General features: G+C 42.2%; 1 protein-coding gene across 1 annotated transcript in view; it reads left to right on the forward strand.

Annotated features, from left to right (window-relative positions):
- The window catches only part of ahrra (aryl-hydrocarbon receptor repressor a), a 56,078-nt gene that overhangs the window by 33,760 nt on the left and 3,945 nt on the right, over positions 1-18,373 (forward strand). Inside the window, exons 4-9 of the mRNA XM_018727875.1 lie at positions 4,156-4,268; positions 6,993-7,082; positions 13,037-13,172; positions 13,829-13,959; positions 14,966-15,165; positions 15,990-16,938. Coding sequence (XP_018583391.1) covers positions 4,156-4,268; positions 6,993-7,082; positions 13,037-13,172; positions 13,829-13,959; positions 14,966-15,165; positions 15,990-16,938 — 1,619 coding nt within the window. The remainder of the gene's footprint in view (positions 1-4,155; positions 4,269-6,992; positions 7,083-13,036; positions 13,173-13,828; positions 13,960-14,965; positions 15,166-15,989; positions 16,939-18,373) is intronic.

The following is an 18,373-nucleotide window of genomic DNA, read 5'->3' on the forward strand; positions in this document are numbered from 1 at the left end:
CAGGGTGTAAGGCTCGGGGGGGGGGGCACACCTAGGACGGGACGCCAATCTGCCACAAGGCACCCCAAGCAGGACTCGAACCCCCAGGCCAGCCAGAGAGCAGGACCCGGTCAAACCTGCTGCGCCACCGTGTCCCCTCAGAATAATACTAAAATTACAATTTCAGTTTTAATGTGTACTACATTTTTAATAAATATCATTGTACAGTGTACGGGGGGCGTGGTGGCGCAGTGGGTTGGACTGAGTCCTGCTCTCTAGTGGGTCTGGGGTTCGAGTCCCGCTTGGGGTGCCTTGCAGCGGACTGGCGTCCCGTCCTGGGTGTGTCCCCTCCCCCTCTGGCCTTACGCCCTGTGTTGCCGGGTAGGCTCCGGTTCCCCGTGACCCCGTATGGGACAAGCGGTTCTGAAAATGCATGCATTGTACAGTGTTTGCTGTTGGAATGTACAGCATGTCAAAGTTTTGATTGCCTTGTCAAATTTAAAAAAAAAAAAAAAAGACAATTATAGAAATTACATATTTGCTCTTTCATTCAGTATACACTTGATTTCAAGTCACATTCATCTAAAAAAGAAGTGCCTGCACTGGTGATTCCACATTTCACTACAAAGCACTTTCAATTACATTGTAGGCTTAAACTTTAAGGAGTGCATTTAGACCTTTCCAGCAATCACCAATTTTTAACAGTTGTTATTATGGAATTCTTTACAGGCTGATTTTGGCTTCCTTGTTTACTTGCATGCAAAGGCTTGAACCCAAGCCAGCTCTCTGTCAGGGATGAGAGGAGACTGAAAGACCGTTAGCTCGCGTGACAGCGGTATATGAGCTGGCCAGCTCCTTCTTTCCCCAAACCACTGGCTGATTATGTGGGGATGGTTGGAAGGCAAGAGGGACAGCAACAGGTTAATGAAGTTGCTGGCAGATAGCCCCATACACCACACCCCACCGCCTCTGGTAACGTTATCTGCTCTCAGTGTTCTAGCTGGGCTCTCAAGCAGGCGTGGCCTTGCCCTCATCTGGATTGCATTAGTTCTGCCACCCACCCCTGCTTCGCTTTGACAAATGGCAACACCCCAAAACACGCTAACTGACAACAGGAGCAAAGAGCTGTTTAATCTCACTGGAACAAGCACCTTGGTTCACCTGAGGCATTGGGGTTGAGTTTACACCATGTATATCATGGGCTTTGCAAGTGGGAAAAATACAAGGAGAGGAAATTCTCTATAAAGATAAAAAAATGAAAAAATGTGTGGTCCATCACAGCTGACCATGCTGCCTTGTGGCAGTTTTTACTGTGCTAGTAAATAATACAGAGTACATTTCCTCTCATATTGCCTGCTGGATCTGCAGAAACACATCACCTTGCCAAAATTCTTTACATTCAATATTGAAGATGGAAGCAATGAGCTGTAGGGCTAATTGAAACCATAAGGGTGTGAGCGATCACACACTTTAAGCAGAATTGGCCTGGGCAGGGTGTGGGCAGGGTCAGGGTCGACACATTCAGCGTGTGATGTTTGTGTGTGCGCTGATGATGAAATGTCTGCCCAGGCATTCTGTGCACTGCATCAGTTCACAGCATAAGTACCTTGTTACCAGTAACAAGGGTTTTGTCCTGAATTTTCCAGAACTTTAACTGTAGTACAGTGTTACAGCAACAGGCACAACAGGTGAAATAAAAGATACATAAAGGAAATTATTGAATTTAATGGGATGAAATAATAAAAGATATACAAGAGGGTAAATAGAAGATTAAATAATCAAATAAAAAGGGTGAAAACACTCCATCAAGCCTGAAAATACATGCATGTTACTAAATTGGCTTCTAAAAGTGTGCTACCAGCAGAGTACTGACTGAACGGCTTTCTGAGCAAAGATCAGTCCCGTGTTACTAGGAGAGTTCCCAGTAGCTCTGTAATTAGTCTGAGGTCTTATTTGAGAGTTGAAATTGTTACTGTTAGGACCAAAGAAACATATTACAATTTCTGGAAAGTATAAACCTATAACCAAGTGGTCTCAGTGTCATGGTGGAGTATGGGGCTAAGTACTGTTGGGCTTCAACAGAACAAGGCATTTTATGTGAGCTGCTTTGGTATTTCCAGCTACTTCCAGCTGTGTGGTTGGCTAAATTTAATGAGCGACTCTTTGCAAAGGGGGAGGCTGTTCAATTGAGGAGTGACACGAACAAAACAGGCGGGATTGTTGTTGTGTGCTTTGTTAGCGGATTGTCCCGCTCTGCCGCCAACGACCATGTCTCTGTGATGGGGCGGTGTTCCTGAGCACTTGCACGCAATGGTGTGGGGATCCTGCTCTTGTTCCTGGAAATCAGGGAGCATCCCAGAGTGTGGGGGGGCAATGATTTAGTAGCACTCCAGAGAGTTTGCTGTGCTTACTATACAGTGTCTGTATACTGTTTGTTATGCAGCTTCAGTCTATTCCCACACAGCACTCTGCTTCTAAAGCTGAGCTCATTGCACTCTCCTTGGGTCCTGGTCTCTGCTGAAGCTAAACTTAAGTAACCCGCTCAATAGACCTTGAATCTCTCAGCAATAGAACAGTTTATTTGATGTAAATTGATCTATAGGGAAAACATTACAATATAATACGAACAACATGAACCTGAAAACAGAGCACATCCTTTGCTTCTGAAGTCTCAGGTTGACTTCATGCATATTGCAGTCTAATTCTGTTCTCTTTGATACTGTACTTGATTTACATTTTGCATCTGTTTATTTAGCTGGCATGTTTTTGATACATGATGCATGAATTTATACCTGTGGTTTCAGTGACAACAGTGCTTTTTTATCTCTTTTCAAATTAAGTGTAATACACAACATTTTTTCTTTTGTTGATTTCTTTTAAATTCTTCCTAATCATGCTACAGGAAGTGCTTGTTAGTGCACTTACCATATGAAATATGAAGACCTTATGAAATTTCATATTTTTCAACACAGCTTATCTTCCCAATGTATTAAAAGTGAATGAAAGACCACTCGATATAAATACCTAATTTGAGAAATGTGTAGCTAGTTCAGTAACACTGACATTTTGCACAGATGCCTCATTAGAGGGACAGCTAGTAGTGTAGTGGTTAGAGTTGCTGCCTTTGATTTTCACCTCCAGCTGTAGTACCCTACCCTAATTTTCTCCAGTAAAATTTCCCAGCTCTGTTAATGGGTAAATAATTCTAAGTAGCTTAATAGTGTAAGTCACTTTGGAGAAAACCGTCAGCTGAATGAATAAATGTAAGTCACAAGTACCAGACCAGATGTGCGTTTAAGTTATGCTTGTTGTACTTTAACACTGAAGCTTAGAATCCACTGGAGGGCTCGCACCTACCACTGAGCAAAGTTTTAGAGCCCCACTGTGCAAAGACAGAAGTGGAGGAGGGGAAGTGGTGGGTTTGCGGAAAGCAGAGCATTCAGGACATAGGTGAATTTAGGTGAAAGGGCCTTTATGTGTATTGAGTATGATTGACAGCTGGATGTGGATTTGATCTGATGCTTCTCTCCTGCAATTAATCAGCTGTGTTTTCAGTCACACGCTTGATTTATAATAAAACAGCTATCCCTATTGTACATACACACACACACACACACACACACACACCTTCTGAACCGCTTGTCTGATACGGGGTCACGGGGAACCGGAGCCTACCCGGCAACACAGGGCGTAAGGCCAGAGGGGGAGGGGACATACCCAGGATGGGACGCCAGTCCGTCGCAAGGCACCCCAAGCGGGACTCGAACCCCAGACCCACTGGAGAGTGGGACCCGGTCCAACCCACTGTGCCACCGTGCCCCCATATCCCTATTGTATTTATGTTATTAAAGGAACAATGGATATAAGTTTGTAACTAAGACATTCTGATAATCATATTCATGATAATCCTTCCGTCCTTGAGTTTTGTTTTATCAAATAATATTTTAGGGTTTACTTACATCTGTTTTTACACATAGTTAGCCAGTACCAATCTATTGCTGTAAACAAATTGCAGCAACCCCTTTGCTGTTTTGCAAATAATGATTGTAATCACATTGCTCTCTTTTACAGACATTTAGGCTTTTGTCAGTGTCAGTAATTCTTCTGTTCCTGTAATGCCTCCAGATGTCTCAGTCACACATTTTGATTGAAAAGTTGTCTTCCTGCCTCATGCAGCCATCCAGGAGAAACCTGCCAGAACACACAGCACTGAGCCTGTCAGTCAGGAGGCAACAAAGGATGCTTTGCCAGACACCAGTGGCATTATGGAGAGCGAGCTGTTACTTGAGGTGAGGGGACAGCTGTGCGGGATGTACATCAATGTCTTTGGGGTATGAAAAAGGAAAGACCAGGATTAAACATCACCAGGCATGGCTTATTTCAATTTCCCTTTTCTTTGGAAGTAAATGTACAGCCATTAATACAGAAATGAACAGGTCTGGCCTTGCTGACTGTCCTCAGTGTACTTAACACTAAACAAACTGTTGAAGAAAATCTGGGGATATGCAAACCCAACTGCTTTGCCATGAGTGTATAAACAGTACACAAAAGAGGTCATAATGACAAAGTTGTTTCCTTCATTGTACTGCTTTTAGTAGCATGCAGAGGCATAGCGTGACTTGGGGACAAAGTTTTGTTGTAGCTGCTTGGAGAGCAGGTCCCTACGGACACTGAGATGCCAGTTTTCCATCTCTCAGCGGAAGACAGGAATACTTGGAAAATGTTTAACCGGCTGTGACACCGTCACTGAGCCTTTGATGTTTTTATTACTGTGTTTTCCTCAGACAGTTCAGAAAACTGCGAAGGAAGTAGGAAACAAACCCTTCTCATTTTTTGGGTTATTGTGTTTTTAGTTGTTGTTCTTCAGCTGCCAAATTTCCTGAGAGAAAGGGAGAGAGAAAGAGAGAATGTTGTCATGGGAATACTTGGAAAACAATAAATTAAACAGATGATTTGTTATCAGTAAATCTTTGTAATTTTCAAAATGAGTAAGTTTCTATTTTGATGATCTCTGCAAATCAGGACTCCAAAATTAATGGAAAAGAAGCCCAGAAGAGTAGTACAGATGGATATTATCAAAAAATGGCAGTATTTTTGTGTGACTTGTTCAAAAGAGAGGAACTTTAAATACAGAAGTGGGAGCAGACTTTTGGAATTAAATAGAAGCAATTCATTTATTCCCTCTCCAGTCACAATGAGGCTTCAGCCTGAAAGCAGAAGAAGAACATACAGGACAGGTCTATACAACCAGAATTAATAATAACTAATGAAATGACTCAATACCCTCTTCTGATTTTAGTCATGTTCAGAAAAAAAAGCAGTTACATCATTTCTGTCCCTTTCCAGTCTTCAGAAATGTAAGCGAAAGCAATGTTGGCCAGACACACTAGGTCTCTCATGCACACGATGTTTGATGTGTGTTGGGGCCTGGTCCTGCGTGGGTTCAGCCACATCAACCTGAGAGGAGAGGGAGCGGTTACTGGGTCACTGCCACCGCTCCTGGGTGCTCAAGGACTCACACAGGGCCTTTTTCACTGAAAGAATGGGAGGCCATCTGCCTCATGTGTGTTTGTGGTGTAGTAGAATAGTGTTGTAAGCAAACTCCTTGTAGTGTTCCCTGTAACCAGGTTCCCTAGATGCTGCATGCTGCCATTTACATTCATTTCAATAGACATTTCTGAATGTTGTATTCTTTATAAAAATCTCTAATTATTATTTTGTTAACTTACTTGTTTACTATAGAAGACATGAGCAGCATTAATTGTATTGTAATTATATGATAATAATATAGTAATAATATAGTTCATCCATATTTCCCAATTTCAGTATGATCTGTAGATATTATTGCTATATTTCATTGCGGAAAAAAAAAATCCTGTTCTATATTAATTGTATTTGCATCCAAAACTTTTTCATAGCAGCTTTTACGGTCAGTGTTTTTTTCTGTTTTTTTTAATGTCTGATACAAAAAAACTTCTCAAATTAATACTGTATGATCATGAGATGCTATAAATTCCATTTTATTTAATCAAGACAGTGGACTATACAAATGTCACAAATCTTTGACATACTCAGAACAGTATGAACAAACACTAAAGGGCTGCTATGCAGCACTTCAATGGGTTTGGAATCAGGATTAAGTAGATACTGAATGATACAACGCAGTGGGTTGAACCAGGTCCTGCTCTCCAGTGGGTCTGGGGTTCGAGTCCTGCTTGGGGTGCCTTGCCATGGACTGGCGTCCCATCCTGGCTGTGTTCCCTCCCCCTCCAGCCTTAAGCCCTGGGTTGCCAGGTTAGGCTCTGGCTCCCCGCGACCCCATATGGGACAAGCGGTTCAGACAATGTGTGTGTGTGTGTGTGTGTGTGTGTGTGTGTGTGTGTGAATGATACAAAAGGCAGCTGTTAAAGCCCTCCCTGCCCTGATATGCCTGCTATCCCTTAACGGCTGAATATAGCATGACAGTTATCCTTTGTTACTATACCCACCCGTATGGTGTATTGCCCCAGGAGGAACGCTAGCGGCTAGCACAACCAGGGTTCGGCAGCAAGCAGGACATAGCCAGTATGTCCTTGACTGGATCTAGCCTGTTGGTAAAGGGTGTTGTCTGATCATACAAATGTGTGACTCAGTCAGAGGCTTGGAATAGTGTCAAGCAGGGACTGCTTATTGTTTGCTTGTTGCCAGACAGTAACATGTATTAGATTTAGATACTCAGTGATTCAGACATTTCATATGGAATGCACACTTTTTTAAGTGTTACTTTGAAACCATCAGAAAAGAAATATACTTTCTTTATTGTCTTAATATAGTTGGAGAAAAGCCTATTGAATGAATATAAGTATAAATGTATATACAGCATGTTTTTACATACCGAACATAATATTGTGGTGTAAAATTTCTGTAAAACCAGTTTAAAGATTTTCTACATGCTAACACATACATCCATCACACATTTCCATCAGTTTTTGAAAGAGTCCTATAATGACTGCATTTGTCCTTGTCTCCTCTAGTCACTGACAGGTTTCGCCCTGGTGGTGAGCACAGATGGGATGATATTCTACGCCTCATCCACCATTGCGGACTACCTGGGCTTCCACCAGGTATGCCACATTCACAGACTAAGAGGCGTGCACTTATTCCATTTATTCTCAACTCAGCATTGCAAGGGTAGATTATATAGCAAAGGTTAGCATTTGTTTAACCACGCTTAGTGTGTTCCACTGATGCACAAGTGTGGGGCAGTGAGGAGATGGTGGCCCTATGAATATATTGTGTTTGGCAGCATGCAGGTGGAAGCTGGTATTTTAATAACCCTTTGCTCTCAGGCCTGGTGATTGAGGAAATGTGAATGTTTTGGGCTTTGGCCGCTGTTGTTATGAGGATGAGAAGGCGACTCACTGAGCACCGTACAAGGACAGAGTTGAGGCTTATAGGATAACCTTAATTAAGCTCACGTTATTAAGCTCAGTTATTGCCCACACAAACTCTGACTCCAGCTGGTGCATAAACACCAATATCCAACTGGCAAACTGTGCTGTTATGCTGATTTAGTACACCAAACTATAGAGTGAGTGACTGGGGTTCTAAGTCTTCTGGATGAGACTGCATCGTGTAGGAAACTAGTTCCGACATTTCGCTTCCCATGTTGGATGCATCTTCAGAGAGCTTCCACATCTTGCAAAGGCTGGATGTGAACTGAAGTGTTCGACGAGGGTGGGCATATTTATAGGTGGGGTCGAAGTCGAAGGTTGTAGTGGGTGGTCCCATTGGAGTGAAGATTCAAAATAAGGGGTGTCTAGGTCCTTGATAGTTTGAAGCCCTCTTCTCGGTTGAAATTATCTGGGTGCTTCTCTATCTTGATCGCTTCTCTTACTACACGGTTTTTGTATCCCAAAAATGGAGCGAGAACTGTGGTCTCTTCAAAGTTGATCACGTGACCGGTCTGCAGCGAATGTTCAGCTACTGCTGAATTGGTGTTACTGTTTTTTGTCGCCCTTATATGTTCCTGGAGCCGGGTGAGGATAAGTTGTCCTGTCTGGCCTATGTAGGTTTATCTGCAGCTGCAGGGTATTTGGTAGACTCCGCTCGTCTTCAGTGGTAGGCTGTCCTTTACTGTACCGAGCAGGCTTTTTGTTGTGGACCCGGCGATGAAGGTGGTCTTGATGTCGTGATTTTTGAGTAACCTGCTTATCTTGTCAGTGGTGGCTTTGACGTAGGGGAAGTAGGCTATTCTAGCTGGTTCGGTCGCTGTTTCTTTCTTTGTGTCTGATGTTTTCAGAATTTCGTGTCGGCGAATGACTTCCATGACTTTGTTACATTCGAAACCATTTGCTGAGAGCACTGTCAGGAGTAACTGTTTCTCTTTCCCAGTCAGTTGACACCGGCTGCGGAAGCCTATGTGTTTTGATATAGAGTGAGTGCCTTTCTTTTGAAAGCACCCTTTTTACTTTGGGTAGTGGCTCTCCAGCTTGTTCTCCTGGGACATATAAGACACATCAGAATCCACCGCCACTGCCCCCAACTCCCTGGGTTCCACCCTCTCAGTCCCAGCCTGTTATATAGCAGTGTTGAATACTTTGGGTTCTGACCCTATGTCACCCAGCATGTCACAGGACCACTCAGGCTCTACCGCTATAAACCCCAACCCGTCACACGGAGGCAGGCCTAATGTCAGAAACGTGACAGACAGCTTAGCACAGTGTCGGGTCTGATGATTTACCTGCTCTGAGAAGTACTAATAGTCTGCTGGACAGCTTACCACTTCCTCAGAGAAAATCAACCACTGATTCTCACTGTTGGATCTTTCAATCCACGTTTCTTAAAGTCATGTCCCATTTCCACAAATAAAACACCCTGCATTCCCCAGACTATGCTAAATTCAGTGGCATAGAAAATATTAGTGTTCTGTACTCCGACTCATCAATCCATATTTCAGTACAGCAGACATCATGAGCTGGCTGTTAACAATATCAGTTCTCACACACACACACACTTTCAGAACTGCTTGTCCCATACAGGGTCACGGGGAACCGGAACCTACCCGGTAACACAGGGCGTAAGGCCGGAGGGGGACACATGCAGGACAGGACGCCAGTCCGCCGCAAGGCACCCCAAGCGGGACTCAAACCCCAGACCCCAGGATGGTGGCCCAACCCACTGCGCCACCGCACTCCCCCAATATCAGTTCATTGCAAATGTTATATGGCACCCTTTCTACTTTAGAACAGTTACACTGTAACATGAAGTCAGAAATGACATACAACATGTGCCATTACAAACAAATCACAGACATGGTAGAGTAGCTATAAAATGTAAAGTTCAATTAATTACATTTATTTGTTTAGCTGATGCTTTTTTCCAAAGCATCTTGCAATTATCATGAGCTTACTATTATTTACCCATTTATGCAGCTGGGTAATAGGGGGTGCGGTGGTGCAGTGGGTTGGACCACAGTTCTGCTCTCCAGTGGGTCTGGGGTTCAAGTCCCCCTTGGGGTGCCTTGCGATGGACTGGCGTCCCGTCCTGGGTGTGTCCTCTCCCCCTCCAGCCTTACGCCCTGTGTTGCCGGGTAGGCTCCGGTTCCCCGTGACCCCGTATGGGACAAGCGGTTCTGAAAATGTGTGTGTGTGTGTGTGTGTGTGTGTGTGTGTGTGTGTGTGTGTGTGTGTGTGTGTGTGTGTGTGTGTGTGTGCAGCTGGGTAATTTTATGGGAGCAATTTAGGGTAGGTAGCTTACTCAACAGTCCTACAGCCAGAGGTAGGGATTGAACCTGTAACCTTGGGAGCCGCGCTAACCATTACACTACCAGCTGTAGTTTTGTCACACTAACGTAATTTCATTTTGTTCATTTATAATTCATGCAACAGCAGAGTATGACCCTTTGTCTAGAGACTGCATTTAATTGTATTCCTTCTTTTATTAGCTGTAGATATTTTTACCCTGTAAAATGCTAACTCAATAAAATCTTTTGATCTCAAATGTTGTTTTTTATACCTTTCAAATGTGTCACAATTTTTCCACATTCTTTTTCCTATATGAGTTCTGATGTGGATGTCCAGAACAGATTATCTTCAGTTTTTTTTTAAATTTACACTATCAGGCTTTTCAGCTATGTTCCCAGGCCATCTATGGATCCCTGTTGTGTATCATAAAACATCCCTAACTGCATATATGAATCCCCATTACACTTACACACACAGTCTGAAACCACCTGTCCCAAGCCAGGTTGAAGCACACTGGAGCCTAACCTGGCAACACACAGGGTAGAAGGCTGGAGGGGGAGGAGACACACCCAGGACAAGACACCAGTCCATCGCAAGGTATCCCAAGCGGTACTTGAACCCCAGACCTACTAGAGAGCAGGACCAGCTCAAACCTGCTGTGCCATTGCACCCCCACAAGTTCTTTTATGATCCCAATTCAATATTGAAATCAGCCTAAATATTAAAAAACCATACAGTTAAATTGCATATTCCATTATTTATTACAAGAAAAAATTGCAATTCGTTTCAAGTCCTCATCCCAAGTTCACCCCAAAATCACCCAAAATAATACCTAATATCATAAGTGGAAAGTAGTGTAACTGATAAAAATTTTATGCTGTTTGATTTTTTTTGTGACTTGTTTCCAAAAATAATAATACAAAAAAGAAAAAAATTTTTATTCTATCACATCTGCAAAACTTTTTTGAATCGGCTGTGGTTATTGTAGTAAACATAGTGGTTCTCCCTGCTCTCTTCAGATCCAGAAGGTTACAGGTTCAATTCTCACATCTGGCTGTAGTGTCCTTGAGCAAGGTACTTACCCTAAATTGTTCCTGTAAGTGCTGTTCAGCTATATAAATGGGTAACTACTGTACCCTTCTGAGTGGCTTTTGGAGAAAAGCATCAGCTAACCAACCAATGTCAGCAAAAGCTTGACCTGAGCAGGGTTGTAATAAGATGGACCCTTGCCGTATAGCACAGGGCCAAGGGGACACAACAGGAATGAGATGTTGGTCTGCCACAGTGCACCCCAAGCAGGGTTCAGACTCCAGACCTGCCATACAGTAGGCACTGCCCCACCACATACCCCCTTGCTCAGTATCAGCTAAATATAATACTGAATTTTCTCTTTTTTTCATAAGATTTTTAGTTGCTCTTTCAAGGTGTATTGGACATTCGATAGCAGTGAGCTATTTGTGCAAGTTTCATTCATGGATGGTCTAGTGTATGTAAAATAAATATTTTTAAAAAAATTAATAAAGTGAACTTGCCATGATGGCGTGCAAGAAATGGTTTGAGGAAGATGCATGCTATGTGTTACATTTAAATAAATCAATAATCAGAAAATTAAAGCTCAATGGTGTAAAACAGAGGGTGCAAACACAAGCACAGGTGTAACCAGAGTTCAACCGAGAGTGCTGGTGTGCTGCTCCCACAATGCAGTGCCTCTCACAGTCTCTCTCACATATCAATTTGGCACAATTTTTATATGTAGTCTCTTATCCAAACTGGATACATAAAAATCTGGATTGATCAACAATTGTACTATTAAGTAGCATTAATAAGTGCACTTGGGATATGTAAAAGAAAACAGATATGAAGAGCCCAAATAATGAGACATGAGAGTATCACTATAATTTTCCATTTAAAGGAAATCTTTATGATTTATAACTTATGCATTTGTATGATTTAAGACTTTGAATGTTGTAAAATAATTTAAAGTGATCTGATTGCAATAAAACACTGCAATGATCTTGAGTGGCAAATTATTTCTGCAATGATGTGATTAAACTGAAATGCAGTTAACAAGCTTGATATGATAGCAAAAGAAAATATGAGTTTTCTGATTTTCCCTGCAACAAAGAAATTAAAATACTTTTTTAAAAAATGCTAATTTATTGATTTTATTGGTTTTATGTACAACACAGGGTCAAAAACCAATTAAAAATTTCTAATTTAGTTAATACATGTGGTACTAGTCCTATCCATGGTGTACCCCCCCCCCACCTTGTGCCTAGTGATCCCAAGATATTCATGTCTTGTCATTCCCTCTTACTCTTTCTGTTTATTCATTTAGCAAACGCTTTTCTCCAAAGAAACATGCATCTCAGAGAAATACAATATGTGCATCACATTAGGAGAAAGGGAGACATAGTTGCAGATGTGTGATTCTTAACTGAAGTTAGTTTTTGTCTTTCCACTATGTGTACCCCTGTTCATCTCACAAGTAGGTGCATTAAACTCAGAACAGACGATTTTAGAGAGATTTTATTTAACTTGACTTTTTTAGCACATGAGGGGGATGTGGTGGCACAGTGGGTTGGACCAGGTCCTGCTCTCCGGTGGGTCTGGGGTTTGAGTCCTGCTTGGGGTGCCTTGCGACTGACTGGTGTCCCGTCCTGGGTGTATCCCCCCCTCTAGCCCTTTGCCCTGTGTTGCTGGGTTAGGCTCTGGCTCCCTGCAACCCTGTATAGGACGGGCGGTTCTGTGTGTGTGTGTTTAGCACATAGGATGCTTCATGATTTTAATTTACTGTGTGTGCAATGCCTTTTCTTGATGCATTTATCATCTTTTAGAAATGTATCATTACATCAATTTTACTGAATAGTTTTAAAAATATATGGAAAAGGAAAGCTTAAAATAATTTGTTCTTACGTTGCATGAAGTGTAAAGTGTTAGGAGGAGCACTTTCTCAAAATAAACTGAAATTACCTGAATTAATTGAAATGACTGAAAAAAAAAAACACTTTATGGCTATAGAGAGCAAGTGGTGGACTAACAATAATACTGTTTACCATTAGCCTTGGATCATGACCTCATAATGACCATATGATACCATATTTCTTTGTTTTGCATCTAATAGTAATGCAGACCATCTGTAGAAACCCTGTGTTTTTTGGCTGAAGGCGGATTGAGTCTGATAGATCTTACATTGTCCAGTCCTGTCTGTTTCACTCAATACCACCACTGGGTGGGCACTCAGTGGTCCTGGGGTTATGCGTGAGGATCATTTTGTTCCATGAACACAACAAAGTTTGCAATTGATGAATTTTGTGTCTTGCTCTGAACAGACAGATGTCATGCACCAGAACGTGTTTGATTACATCCATGTTGAGGACCGGAGTGAGTTCCAGCAGCAGCTACACTGGGCAATGAAGCCTGAACTGCAGTGCCCCAACCCAGACATCCACTCACCCACAGTGACTGGTGTGTACGCCCCAGCAGCAAGGACACGTCATGGCCACAGTTAAGATAAAGAAAATGAGTCTGGGTAAAACCAAGTTATTAGCAGTAACTGACAGCATTTTACCACTGTAGATCTGCACATTTCATACTGTAGCAAGAAGATCTTGGAAACATGACACATAGTACCTGCCACAAAAAGTACAGAAACTTGAATGAAATGAATCAAAGATTTAGGTGCTACAAATGTTGAGAACAGAAAATTTCAACAGTTAGCTTAGTAGTCAGTCACTGCGTGGCCAGTTATACACATGGGAAAATACTATAAGTAGCTTAGTATACAAACATTACATTGCAAGTAACCTTAGAGAAAGGCATCCGCTAAACTAATGAATAATGTATTTAAAACTTTCCTCTTAGTTTTGAAAACATATTTTATTGTCTCCTGAGCATGTTATATACATTTCTCCTCATTTTGACTTTAACTAACAGTTCAAAATAGAACAGATTTTTGCAACAATAAAGTTCGTTAAGTTGTATAAAATCTGCCTGTGTATGCTTAAATGTTTATGTGTGCCTGTGTTGTCTGCCTGCTATTGTGTGTGTGTGTGTGTGTGTGTGTGTGTGTGTGTGTGCATGCATGCGTGTCCGTCCATATGCATGCGTGCATGCACATGCAGGTGAGGACTTTTCAGTCAGCCTCTTCAGTCCTGAGAAGGGGGATGACATTCCGGTAGAGTTCCAGTGCTTCCTGCAACGCTGTTTTATCTCTCGCCTGCGCTGCCTGCTGGACAGCACATCTGGCTTCCTGGTAAGTGATACACATTCCTTCATAGCCCACTCCCACTAAACTACACTACCATTAAACTTAAAGGAAAGATTGGTGACTTTTTTAAATGATACCCTTCATTTACATTTATTCATTCAGCAGATTCTTTTCTCCAAAGCAACTTCCAAGGCACTTTATGTAGTGTTATCAGCCCACACACCTTATTCACCAAGGTGACTTACACTGCTAGATACACTACTTACAATGGGTCACTCATCCATATGTCAGTGGAACACACTCTCTCTGTGTCACACACACACTATGGGTGAACATGAACAGCATGTCTTTGGACTGTGGGAGGAAACCAGAGCACATCCCCACAGACAGAAGTAGAACATGAGAACTCCACACATACTAAGCAGGGGTCGAACCCACGGCCTCTCACACCACCCAGGCACTGTGAGACAGCAGCGCTACTTGCTGCTCCCCCGTGCTCTCCATGCCATATCTAATATAATTTATTCATATGGTAACATCAGTACATTTTTACAGTATACCATTTTGGTACATACATGATGCACAGTGGCAGTAAAGTAAATTGTGTATAAGGCAGAAGTTTTCAAATGGTGGAAAGTTCAAGAATTTTATATTTTCTTCTGTAAATGGATTAATGGAAAAACAATGTAGAAAACAATACAGGAGAACATTAACCACAAAGAAATACAAAAACAAAGTATGGCTTTGTTAGAGCTGTTCTGATTAGGTATAGATGGGAATTTCTGACCCACCAGGAAAACCATCTGATAGCCCTTACTAGAATATTTGAGGCACAACTTGTGCGCATGTCTGGGTTTTCTGTGTATAGGGAGTCATGTTTCAGTACGTGGACATGTAACCTGAAAGTTGATGGTTCAACACTGAAAAGTGGCATAAAAAAACATACAAAAACCATCTAGCTTCATAAATCAGTAAATTTTTATGATCCACTTTATAAAAGAATGAGAAAAGTAATAAGACAGTAACATGAAAAACATCCAATGCATTTCAGACCATGCAGTTCCAAGGCCGGCTCAAGTTCCTTCAGGGCCAGAGAAGAAAAACAACATCAGGTGCCACTCTTCCACCTCAGCTGGCCCTCTTCTGCGTAGCTGCACCCGTAGTGAAACCCATCATTGCGGAGGTCAAGTCAAGGGCTACAATGATAAAGAGCAAACAGAAGAATGTCACCCAGTCTGTTGCTGAGCCCAGGTGTGCTTCCAATGCTTCCTGATACTCCTCTTTTCCTGCACAGTAGCGTGTGAGCACATGCATGGGTAATGCATGGTGGAACACTCAGTGCAACAACGTTTTTATAGAAGCTAGAAGGCACAGGTCTGATCAGGTCAGACAGATCTAGGCACATACAAGTGCGTAAGTGCAGTGGCTTATAGTGATATTTTAGAAGTTTTCTAATTTCTGTTGGTTTAATTTTGTAAAAATATTCTATAGCTCTCCTGTTGCTCGGACAACTTGCATTTACACTATCTTTATTAATTTAATTCATGGTTTTCTCCCAAGTAACCTTACCATGTTAACCTGCTTATAATAATTTACCAGTTAATACAGCAGGATATTTTTCACTGAAGCATTTCACACTAAGTACCTTCCTGAAGGGTGCGGGGGCGCAGTGGGTTGGTCCTTGTCCTGCTCTTTGGTGGGTTTGGGGTTCGAGTCCCCCTTGGGGTGCCTTGCGATGGACTGGTGTCTCGTTCTGTTTTATGTTTTTGTGTAGTGGGGGTGGTTAAAAAAAAGAAAATGTTGGGAATATCTAACTTGCACCACAACGATACTGTTTGTTTTCCCTATTAATAGTAGATTATAAAAATAAATAAATAAACAAACATGCAGAGATCAAGTATAATTGTGTGTCCTTCAAGGTAGCTTTGGTCATGCTGAAGAACTATAGTCCTACTTACAAAAATGACTGCATTATCAGAGAGGCAAGCTGTCTGTCTGCAGATTCATGCTCCTTCTCAGCCTGTGACAGTGATGTGGTTTCAGGTGTGACAGCCAGTTCTCTCCCATGTCCACAGCTGTGAGAGAAGGCACCTGAACACCGGAAGAATGACTGACGGAGGAGGTGTGTTGCTAGTTAACCACACACCCTGGACACTTCTATCCAAGGATGGCATCAGATGCCAGAGCAAAGGGCTCTATATCAAGGAGGAGCCCTTGAACTTCAGCGAGTCTTCTGATGACAGGCAGAAAGGTTGGGGCCCAGAAGGCCCGTGGGCACTGTGCCCGGCTTCAGGATCCATAATAGTGGGTCCAAATCTTGGCCATGTTCGGAACAGACTTGGCAAGTGTGATCATTTTGTGAAAGGTGGAACCTATCAGTTGTCGCCCTCTTGCTGTGATAACTGCTGTGAGCCTTACCTGCCTAAGGTGAACCCAGATATGGGATGTTATCACATGGATGGCATCAAAAAAGAGAGTGGGTCCTTAGTCGAAGGTGAGTGCTATGGTAATCATGTGGTTCCGAATGTTCCCATCAAAACTGAACAGGATTTGGACTTGGACAGCAGCTGTGGTGCGTACGGGGGATCCCACAGTCAGATGTGGATGTTCAAAGGACCTGCGGAAAAACACTATGACGTGTGCTATGACCGAGGACTTCAGGTGAAGGTGGAGTCAGATTATTGCAATCAGTATTCCTCTTGTCAGCGGCACAGAACAAGTCTCAGTTCTACTTTCAGTGGGCTCTTCACAAATATGGACCAGAGGGACCAGGAGCCAGATAAATGCCTTTCCAGCAAACATCTGGCCCAGTTCAGCCCCGAGCACTATTCCCATGCAGATGGTCAGGGCAGAAATTTTATGGAGGGTCGCATTTACAGGAGCTCCTCTCTAGATGAAAAAGGTTACATGCAACAGGACTACAAGTTAACCTATGAGTTCAGGAGTCATGGCCTGGTCCATTCAATCAAACGTGAGCCTATGGACTCACCACCCTGGACAGACAGTAATCATGACATTAACCAAGTATCACAGCAGCAAAATAATTCTCCAGATTTTCTTATAAATGCAGTGGCACACAAATCAAACCCCTACATCTTTATGCAATAGGTGTGACTATGTCCACAGAAGGACAATTAAAGAGTGTTTGTGTATTGCTCAGGTTTAAGAAAGTGTTGTAGTTTTGTTTCTGGTAGTTGGTAAATTAAACTGAAGATGTTTCTTTTTTTTAGTAAAAGAATGACAATTATTTTTACATTCACATATTATTTTGTTCTACTAAGCGGTATGCATTTTGGAGACTTATGAAGGGTACTCCACAAAATTTTGGAATAATAATAAATGGTGAGATGAATTTACAAGGAGTGGGGGCGCGGTGGCGCGGTGGCACAGTGGGTTGGACCGCAGTCCTGCTGTCCGGTGGGTCTGGGGTTCGGGTCCCACTTGGGGTGCCTTGCGGCGGACTGGCGTCCCGTCCTGGGTGTGTCCCCTCCCCCTCTGGCCTTACGCCCTGTGTTGCCGGGTAGGCTCCGGTTCCCCGTGACCCCGTAAGGGACAAGCGGTTCTGAAAATGTGTGTGTGTGTGTGTGAATTTACAAGGACAGAGCAACTTACTGTGGGTTATGTGTATAAAACATGAGAACTCCTATATGGCAAGACCTCCAGCATTTTTGTACATTCATAATAGGAAATGTCATCATCTTTAGGCTGCTTACTAGCTACAGTCAAGTTGTGTGCTCCATACCAACAGTAATTTTGAGGAGCATATGCAGTGTAATACATGCAGGTATTGGTATAGAGTTATACACAGACACACACACATACACATTTGTCTCATCTTTATTACTGTGATGATTTCAAACTGTCCCCCACTTAAATACAATGAATAATCCCTTCTTCCTACTCAGCCAAAGTTGAAAACATAAAAAAGCTGACAAAATTAAAAAATGCTAATCATCTAGACAATGTCTGCTTTCTTCAGAAATGTACCTACAGCCATCAGAAGGACAAGGCCACACACTTATACCTGTACATAAGCATGTACTGTATGTTGAAATCCCTTTCACATTCATTTAGCTTAGATGAATTCAGTTTTGAACTTTATCAGTTTACCTTGGAAATTAGTTTTGACTAATAACTTGTATTCAGCAAAGCTGGTATATGCAATATATTTTTATAAACTGTCAGCATATATTTACATATTTATCGTACTTTTGAATCACCTCTTTCAAATGGTGTATACAGTATGGAAATATTTTCAGATCTTATAGTTTGCCATATAATTTTAAATATATGGCAATACGTGTTGTACCATCTATGAATCAGTTTGAATCAGTCAGAGGAATGTGCCAGAAGCCTAAATTTTTTGAAAACTACAGCACATAACACATTGAGTAATAGTCTACAGAAGTATATCAATTCAGTCATTATCAAAGTGCCAAAAGCAGTAAGAACAGGAAGA

Source organism: Scleropages formosus, chromosome 16, assembly GCF_900964775.1.
Source record: "Scleropages formosus chromosome 16, fSclFor1.1, whole genome shotgun sequence".
Taxonomy (NCBI): domain Eukaryota; kingdom Metazoa; phylum Chordata; class Actinopteri; order Osteoglossiformes; family Osteoglossidae; genus Scleropages; species Scleropages formosus.